Here is a 10,201-nt window from a genome sequence, read left to right on the forward strand (position 1 = left end):
AGCTGCCACAAACGTATGTTCAGATGCAGTCGGAGGAACCTGACAAGAAAGAGGAATTTTTGTGTCGTAGACTGTTTGTTACATTTCCTCGAATCACTGCGAGACCGGAAGAAAAACATAAGCTGACATTTCACCCCTGCTGTAGGCCCAAAATAAGAAATACCTTAGGAAACCAGAGCAGTAATTTGCATATATTGTCATCTGCAGTATCATTTAGCCCTACTTTCCATCTGTCAGCTTGGAACGACTTGTATCTAAGCTTCTCTGCTGCAGTATGTAACTTTGTACTATTTTAATACTGCCGTTGTAAAATTACAGATTATTTAACTTACTGATGCTTCATTTGTTTCTCCAGTTTCTGTTTTAACTTGGCTTAAACTTTTGCGAATAGTACTCACATTATCATCTAAGCGCCAGAAATAACATATTTGCCATTTACACCTGTTTTTCATTTCGCATTATGTTACTAATTACAGGTGGTGCCATGGGGATTCCGAAAGCTGCTGAACTGGGTGTCCACAGAGTACGCAGGATATCCCATCATTGTAACGGAGAATGGTTACCCCGACTATGGAGAACTCGATGACGAAGAGCGCATCAACTACTATGGCGTAAGTATACAACGCCTGAATTCTCTGTTAAAAGTAGACTCAGCATCGATTTATCTCGGTAAAAAAGTATCACATTGTGTCTCTCTTAATGAATCTTACTTTTTTTCCTGTGCAGTAAGGCAGTATTAACTAATTAGGCAGAAATTGAGTATATCTACCGGTATGCCACTTACGCTGCCTAGGAGGCACACATGCAACAATTAAAGCAATGAGCGTCGAAAAGTAGCTCTATGATAAAGTAGACCTATTGGACAGAAATAGCCGTCAGTGATAAGAGAATCACAGTGGATCCACAAATTTCCTGTGAAAAAATATCTGGAAGAAAGGTCACGTAACGTTAGCAAGTGACAGGAAAATTAAATGTGGAAACAGACTTACAATCTCCACGGACAAATATTTGAGAATCATCGGTAGACTTAAATGGAAAGCAGAGGAACAATTGTATATACTTGTTTGAAAAAGAACACTGGATCTATATTAACGACATAGGAGACAATCTCAGTAGCCGTCTTAGATTGTACGCAGATAATGCTGTCATTAACCGTCTTGTAAAGTCATCAAATGACCGAAACGAATTGCAAAATGATTTAGATAATATATCTGCATGGTGTGAAAAGTGCCAATTGACCCTGAATAAAGAAAAGTGTGAAGTTATTCACTTGAGTGAATCAAATGACCGAAACGAATTGCAAAATGATTTAGATAATATATCTGCATGGTGTGAAAAGTGCCAATTGACCCTGAATAAAGAAAAGTGTGAAGTTATTCACTTGAGTACTAAAAGAAATCCGCTAAATTTCGATTACGCGACAAGTCACACAAATCTGAAGGCTGTAAATTCAACTAAATACTTGCTTACGCCACGCTTGTCTGCCCTATTCTGGAGTACTGTTGTGCGGCGTGGCACCCGTATCAGGTGCGAGTGACGGATGACATCGAAAAAGTACAAAGAAGGGCAGCTCGTTTTGTATTATCACGAAGTAGGGGAGTCAGTGGTACTGACATGATCCGTTGAACTGGAGTGTCAACCATTAAAACAAAGGCATTTGTCGTTGCGGCGGGATCTTCTCATGAAATTTTAATTACCGTTTTTCTCCTCCGATTGCGAAAACATTCAGTTGGCACCCACCTACATAGGGAGAAATAATCATCACGGTAAAATAAGAGAAATTAAGGCTCGCACAGAAAATTTAAGTGCTCGTTTTTCCCGCAGCCGTTCGAGAGTGGAACGGTAGAGAGACGGCTTGAAGGTGGTTCATTGAACGCTCTGCCAGGCACTTTATTGTGAATAGCTGAGTAATAACGTACATGTAGATGTAGAAAACATAATGTTTCGGACTCAATGAGTAGAATAGGATCCTGCAACCAGCTTCACGTTTAGTGAAAGCACATGCCTGAGTGTCAGCTCACCTTTGTAATTCATAGCAAGTTTAACGGGCGAAATTAATAAAAGTAAGCTATGGAATGCAAACACAATACGAAAGACTTGACTACAAGATCTTGCCTATGAGCAAGTATTTCGAATACATGAAGCGTTCTCACCAACAACTGCAAACACGCAGCTCCACATCTGACATTTGACCCCTCAGAACAAGTGTGTTTCAAAGCTGTCCACGAGCCAGCGCTTTCAACTAGCAGTGCAGCGATTGCCTGAAAGCGCCCAAGAATGTCAAAGGTGACCATACTTCCTCTACAACATCTCAGGGAGAGACTAGTTTGCGTGTTACTGAAAGCAAATTATCGTAAAACTGGAAGTACTCATTTACTCAGCACCTTCGAAAGTCACTACTACATATGAAATTTTTCTCTAAAACTTGATCTGCAAAATTACAAGTTTTTTCGTACCTTTACGTACTTAAAGTACTTTGTATTTTGCTTGCAAATTGAATAATGGCTTATTGAGAAGTTTACTCAAATTATGGTATTTTAAGGTGTAACAGGTCATCAGGTGAAGTAGTTAGAGCAAAGTATGACACTAAGTTAAAGTATCTTATTTATTGTTATCAAAAATAAAGCCTCTATGCTGATACAATTACACAAAATTATTATTTTATGCATAAAAACTGTATTACAGATACGAAGTTTTTATCATATTGTTAACTACCACAACGTTGGCTGCCTTGTGTAACTAGCTGACTACTTTTGTAAGGCAATGATGTCAGAAAGTTTCCTTTAATCATTAGCTGTTTATAAGACGCTCTTGGCCAGCTGTGAATGAACTCTCATGCAAGCGTCAGTATCGTCCCTAACATAAAAAGTGCCGAATATTCATCGCAAAGGCCCACGTTGTGAGGGATAGCTTAGTTCACAGTCAGTCTCCAGTTAGTCTATAACTGTTTGAGATATTTTACTGTTTTTGTTTCAGAGTTATCTGGCTGAAATGCTTAAAGCTATCAACGAAGATGGAGTGAATGTATTTGGGTACATGACATGGAGCATCATCGACAACCTAGAATGGACTGCTGGATTCTCGTAAGTCACATAATATTCAATTTGTTGAATCATGTGCAGTTTCTGAAATTTTAGACCAGCTGTATGTATGATACGCGTTTTGAGCATTTGGCATGTATATAGCCATGATTAGCTCCTTTCGATAATTTCGTTCACAACATGCAATTTGTAGAACGACGATCTTATAGCTGAACTAAAGTTATGAATTGTGAAGAAATTTCATAAATTTCGTGCAGCTGAAAGTTCGTCACCAATGTCTGATTCTTCACACATTTTTAAAAATAAGTAATAGAAGCCTCGATGGGCAAACGTCGAGTACCTTTTCCGCCTTGAACCCCTTCGGTGATGGAGTCGAACGTAGGCAGTAACAAGTATGGAAGTTTGTGTCGGTTGTGGAAGTGTGCTCAGATAGCTGAAGTTATGAAGGCCACGGCTGGCGACAAATGGGAAATCCAGGTTCGAGTCTGGGTTCGGGGCAAATTGTTGTGTGTTTCTATAGGTTATATGTTCATAACTAATGCAGCTAATGTCACAAATATTCCGCAGTTGTGAACAAATTTTGCAAACTCTTATATACTCGATAACCGTGTAGAAATAAAATAGACTGATGTACAAAACTCTTGGGATACATCCTGATATCTTGAGGACTTCCTTCATCCCTGTGTAGTGCAGCAACTCGATTTGGCAGGAACTCAACGAATCGTTGAAAGTCCCCTACAGGAATACTGAGCAAAGCTGCCTATGTAGCCGTCCATAACTGCGAAAGTATTTCTGGTGCATGATTTTGTGCGCGAATTGGCCTGTCGATTATGTCCCACAAATATTTGACGGGTAGCCGCATCATGCGCTCGAATTATACAGAATGTTCTTCAAACCAATCGTGAACAATTCTGGTCTGTTGATACAGCGCATTGAAATCCGTAAAAATTCCTTCGTTGTTTCGGAACATGAAGTATACCGATGACGGCAGATAATGCCCAGGTAGTCGAATATAAGCATTTCCAGTGACTGATCAATTCAGTTGGAGCAGATGATCCGGTCCAGTCAGTCTAAAAACACTCCGCACCATTGTGGAGAGCCATCAGCTTGCACAGTGCCTTGTTGACAACTTCGATAGATGGCTTTTTCGGGTGGGCGCCACACTCGAATCCTATAATCGGCTCTCACCAACTGACACCGTTACTAATGTGACTAGGCAGCGGTTTTCACAGTCGTTTAGAGTCCAACCGATATGGTCACGAGCCCTGGAGAGGCCCCACAGGCGATGCTGAGCTGGTAGCATAGGCACTTGCCTCAGTCGCCTGCTGTCATAGCCCATTAACGCCTAATTTCATCTCACTGTCGTAACGGACACGTCAGTCTTACGACGCTCATTGATTTCTGCTGTTATTTCATGCGGTGTTGCTTTCCTGTTAGCACTGACAACTCTATGCAAACGCCGCTGCGCTCCGTTGTTAAGTAAAGGCCGTCGGCCACTGCGTTGGCCATGGTGAGAGATAATACCTGAAATCTGCTGTTAACGGCACACTCTTTACGCTGTGGATCTCGGAACACAGAATTTCCTAACAATTTCCGAAATGGAATGTCCCATGCGTCTAGCTTCGCGTCCAAAGATTGTTCATTCTCGTCGTGCGGCCATTATCACTACGGAGTCCTTTTCACACGAATCACCAGAGTATAAATGACAGCTCCGCCAATACAATGCCCTTTTATAACTTGTGTACGCGTTACTGGCGCCGTAGTCTCAGGGCATAGGATCGTAATCGGTAAAAGTAACAAGGTGGCTACAGAAGTGTTGATTGCACAATGGACCATTTGTAAGTTCCGACCAGTACTATTAACCTCGCCGTTGAACTCTCTTAACGCTCACACACTCACACATACACAAACGAAATACAATCACACACCCTTAGAAACGTTAGAAAGTCCTGAAAAATATTTTGTAAAATGTCAATGGGAGGGGACAACAGGTTCGTCTGGTATTCGTGGATTGATGGAAGCTTTCGATTGCTGTCGTGATGTAGTCTTTCAGCCCGAAGACAAGTTTGATGCACTGCTCCCCGCTACTTCATCCTGTGCGAGCCTCTTCATCTCTGCGTTAGTACGACAACATTCCTGAACCTGCCTGCTGTATTCAAACCCCGTTCCTCCTTCATAATCTTTACCCTCCAAACTTCCTCAACTTCTTTCCGTTACCAGACTGACAATTAATTGACTTCTCAGGATTTGTGTTATTAAACGATGCCACCATTTAGTGATATTGTGCCAGAAATTTTGTTTCTTTTCCCAATTCGATTCAGAACCTCCATATTAGTTATTCGTCTTACCTGTCTAATTTTCAACACTATTCTGTAGCATGACACTTCAAAAGGTTATGTTCTCTACCTGTCTGAGCGTTTTTTTTTTTTTTTTTTTTGCTATACAAGGATACACTCCAGATAAATGTCTTCAAAAAATTCTTCCTAACAATTATATCTACATGCGAGTTTAACAGATTCCTCTTTTACAGATTCGATTTCAACAAATTAGTCTTTTACAGAAACGGTTTTCTACCTATTGCTAGTTGGCAGTTTATGTTCTTTCTACTTTGCCCATAGTCAGTTACTTTTCTCTCGTAACAGCAAAACCCAACCACCACCTGTACTGTGTCAATTCTTAATATAATCCTCTCAGCATCGTTTGATTTAAATCAATTACATTCCATTACCTTTGTTTTTATTATTGCTGTCATTCATCGTGTAACCTCTTTCGCAAGAGTATATCCATTCCGTTCAAATACTCATGTAAACCTATTGCCGCCTATGACAGAATTACAATGTTATCGGTACGCCGCCAAGTTTTATTTGTCCTCCCTGATATTTGATTCCTTTTCGAAATGCCTCCTTGGTTTCCATTAATGTTTGCTGAATGTACAGAGAGAATAACATCCGGTAGAGGCTACAGCCATGTCCAGCCCACTCTCAGTGCTTGTCTTCCTGCTTCTCTTTCATGCCCTTCCACTCTTACAAATGCAGTCAAGTTTCTATAAAACTTGTAATTAACTTATCGCTCCCGGCATTTTATCACTGCTACCTTCAAAATTTGAAAGAGATTATTCTAATTTTCATTTTCAAAGACCCTCTGTAAATCTAGTAATGGTATAATCTTGGAACAACAACAAATATTCTCCAATTTTTGCTTCTACCTGGTTTTCCTTTCTTCTGCAAGCAATTCGTGTCGTATCTCGAACGTCTTAAGTTAGTATGTCTCACATCATATCTGCTAATGTACCAGATTCCATTATACTCAATTAGTACGGATTCTGAATAGAAAGATGACTCAGGAAGGAGATTCCACATATCTGTCAGTCCCATGTTCGTTGACATACTGTTAGCCTCTATTTCAGTTAACATACCGAAAAAAAGTAGTACAAATAAACAGTGTAGTCGTAGACAAGACCAGTTTCCGTACTGAATGCAGATGGATGCTAAAGCCACATATAGAAACTGGCCCCCAGTGCTTATGGATGAACAAATAGTTTTCAGAATTTCTAGGAAGAATGCTTTACAGTTACCAGTTCTGAGCTGTGGATGTCAGATCGATTGTTTTAGTGCGTATGTCATTAATAACAAATACGAAATGAAGAGATACATCTTGAGAATATGTGGGAGAAACACCTGGAGTATAGAACGTAATTTTCACAAACTAAAATTGAGGTGAGTGGGGCATGCAGATACAGGAATCTGAAATAGATGTACCAGGGAGCTCTTAGGTGGATTCCAAGTAGTGAAAAAGGATCGAGACGACGACCTGTGAATCGTGGGTTATTGACATTAGAAAAGATGTAGGTGCAATATGGATGCTTGTATCTGAAGACCCTAATGCATTCTTTAAGCATCAGTTAATGATAAAGAAATCGTTAAATTGTCGGCTATAGGTCGCTGTGTCAGTATTAAATATCTCTATAATGAAACTTCCTGGCAGATTAAAACTGTGTGCCCGACCGAGACTCGAACTCGGGACGTTTGCCTTTCGCGGACAAGTGCTCTACCATCTGAGCTACCGAAGCACGACTCACGCCCGGTACTCACAGCTTTACTTCTGCCAGTACCTCGTCTCCTACCTTCCAAACTTTACAGAAGCTCTCCTGCGAACCTTGCATATATTTTCGCTTTGTCCACTATCGATACCACAAATGAATTTGAATGTCCCACAGACAAGCTTACACACTCCTTTATGCAGTGACCCCACCTCCCACCTGATCTTTACTCGGAGCTAAAGACTGTATCAACTTTCCCCTACTCTCAAATATAATAGTCTTTTTCCAAAACATAGTAAGGCGTTTTAAAATCCATATCAGCCAGTACCTTGATTAGTCTGTTATATCTAGTTGTGAAGCTGAGCGTCAGTGCTCTCACAGTTAAGCAGTCATTTTCCTTATTCCGTCTACTCTATGATTTTGTTTTACGTAATCACCTCAGGAAGCCATTAGACGCAAATGAGGTATGTGACAGAGGCTATTGAACTGAACTCCGCGATCAGGCACTGAATATTCCACGACTTATCTTCGCCGAGCAGCCTCATTTGCATACGGTGTGAAACGGCGTTGTTTATTTTACAATCTTCCCGCTCAGCCACTTCCCACTCAGGAGCTCCTGAACTGGCCTCTCCAGCCCTAGTTCGCCTTTTTTCCTGATCGGAACGGTGACCTTTGTATCTGAGTAACTGATTAAAATCTGTCTTGATCATACATAACTTTATTGAAATTGATTACCTGCTTCAGCTTTGCAGCCATCATCATATCTACCACATCAGCGACAGGTAGTTGCGTAGGCATTATACCCCACCATGAGAAATATAGGGAATTGAAACTGGACCCTTCATATGACAGACACGCTGACTGCTCTACTTTTATTATAGAGTACGTGTTATTTGTAAGTATGTGAACCATTTTCAGTTTCTTATGTCAGTGTATCGTTGGAATCTACAGCCATTCGCTGCACCGAGAGTGTGCACACTTGCGAATGTATGAGGACATGCTACATAACTACCAGTGTATGTGTAATGGAGTTGTCCAGAATCAAACACCACAGTCATCACACTACTGAGATCAGTGTCTCACCCCTACAAAATTGTTAGAGGAACAGTCTCAAGTTGCGTAGGTAGTTTATTTATTGACGACAAGTTCTGGACGGCTTGTCATTTTTATTAAAACATCCATGAACGTAAGTACTGCATTGTAGCCAGACGTGCATGTGAGTTACTGGCCGAAAACCATATAACCGCTGCAACACACATGAACATCACTGAACCTCAAAACATTTTGAGATACATTAGTGTGTCGACACTACATTGTATATCGCCAATTTTATGTGTTTTATGGGCAGTAGCTTTTTGTAAAACTTGTGTGCAAGCATGATTTGATAACGGACAATCTGTCTGAAACTTCTCACCAATTAATAAATAAAACTTTCTACCCAAGAGTTCCTCTAATAGTTACTGTAACCTTATAAAAATTATAGACCTGTTTCAGCCACAGCATGCTGGACTCACATTGACAGAGACTGTCTGTGATCGTTGTGGTTTAGTGATTTCAGTGAAACCCCGTATTTCCTTTTCGATGACGGATAAGTAACGAAAGTACAAAATAGGAGCTTCACTGTCGGGCAATGTGGATGTGTAACTACTTCATCTGTTAACTTATATGTTAGAAGCATGTGTCCACCCTTTCACCAAATAGTAACTCCTTAGTGAGTCTTGTGTATCTGATGATCGAAATTGCCAATTACACAGACTTAAGCTTTGGTCGGTCTTATATTTGTTAATCCTCAAACAATAATTCTACATAGAAGAAGAGTTACGTTCATACATAACCATTATGGTATTTATAACAGACGTATATCGGTATTTTAAAATAATTGTGTTTCAGGTTTCACTCTTTGAAGCCGGCCGCTATGGCCGAGCGGTTCTAGGCGCTTCAGTCCGGAACCGCTCTGCTGCTACGGTCGCAGGTTCGAATCTTGCCTCGGGCATGGATGTGTGTGATGTCCTTAGGTTAGTTAGGTTTAAGTAGTTCTAAGTTCTAGGGGACTGATGACCTCAGATGTAAAGTCCCATAGTGCTTGGAGCCATTTTTCACTCTTTGAGCTGGGGTGATTCCTTTGTAAGAACCTGAATAATTGTAGACGCTCCTTACAATATCACATACAAGTAAATACAAGCGTATCCTTTATACTGTCCGCCAGTGAACTAATTTTTATTTAGTGCTATTTGGATAAGCGAACTGCAATGTAACTCTGTTTGAAAGAATGTTGTCGTATTTGATTGTTCGTAGGGCGAAGTTCGGCGTCTATCACGTGGACTTCAACAGCACAGAGCGAACGAGGACTCCCAAGGCGTCGGCGAATTTCATTGGTGGCATTTACAGGAACAGGACTGTTCCTGAGGAGTACTTCTAGTTTTAACATCAGCCTTACACTCGATAACGTTCCTGCTTCTTGTTAAATATTCGAAGTAACTCACGAAGTTTTTAGGTTTTCTTTCTCGACAAAAATGTATTTAACTTGTATATAGTCCTAGATGTGTTAGCAATATGAGTATGATACTAAATAGTTCTGCTATCCCCTACCGATTATTTCCATGGAATCATCACTGGATTAGTTCATTCTCTAGCATTCTCTAGTAGAGGTAAACGCCTTGTTTCGATTAAATGTGGCCAGTTGTTCCATGCACCAGTTTCAATAAAGTAATCTATACTTGTACTTTTCATTTCTTATTCAAGCTCAGTATTTTAATAAACTGAGAGATACCGCTATACAACAAATTGCTTCACATATTTTATTACAACATCTTTCAACCTTTTATCTTTTGGTGAGTACACACCTACACGTACTATATTTACTGAAATTCGACGTCCTTTTGTGTCCTTTAGCGATCTCTTTCTAGTTACAGCAGTTTATCATATGACTGCCACATCTTCTACTCGATGTTCATCGCAGTTTCCGATGTAGCAATTCAAAGTTAACAATTTTATTGTCAAAATATGTCAAACTGTTGAACGTCTTCCTGATTCTCTCACATAACACTTGGCTAAATGAAATGGCATTTGACTTCATCATTTAATACACGCAACGTCCTTTTATAAACGGCATTAAGACTTT

The 10,201-nt window shown here is 40.2% G+C and overlaps 1 protein-coding gene across 1 annotated transcript in view; it reads left to right on the forward strand.

Annotated features, from left to right (window-relative positions):
- Window positions 1-9,802, forward strand: part of LOC124622242 (myrosinase 1-like) — a 60,690-nt gene extending 50,888 nt beyond the window's left edge. The window contains exons 9-11 of the mRNA XM_047147897.1: window positions 477-611; window positions 2,977-3,083; window positions 9,376-9,802. Of these exons, the coding sequence (XP_047003853.1) occupies window positions 477-611; window positions 2,977-3,083; window positions 9,376-9,499 (366 nt within the window). The 3' untranslated portion in view covers window positions 9,500-9,802. The remainder of the gene's footprint in view (window positions 1-476; window positions 612-2,976; window positions 3,084-9,375) is intronic.
- The last annotated feature ends 399 nt before the right edge of the window (window positions 9,803-10,201 follow it).

This window comes from Schistocerca americana, chromosome 7 (genome assembly GCF_021461395.2).
Source record: "Schistocerca americana isolate TAMUIC-IGC-003095 chromosome 7, iqSchAmer2.1, whole genome shotgun sequence".
Classification (NCBI taxonomy): Eukaryota; Metazoa; Arthropoda; class Insecta; order Orthoptera; family Acrididae; genus Schistocerca; species Schistocerca americana.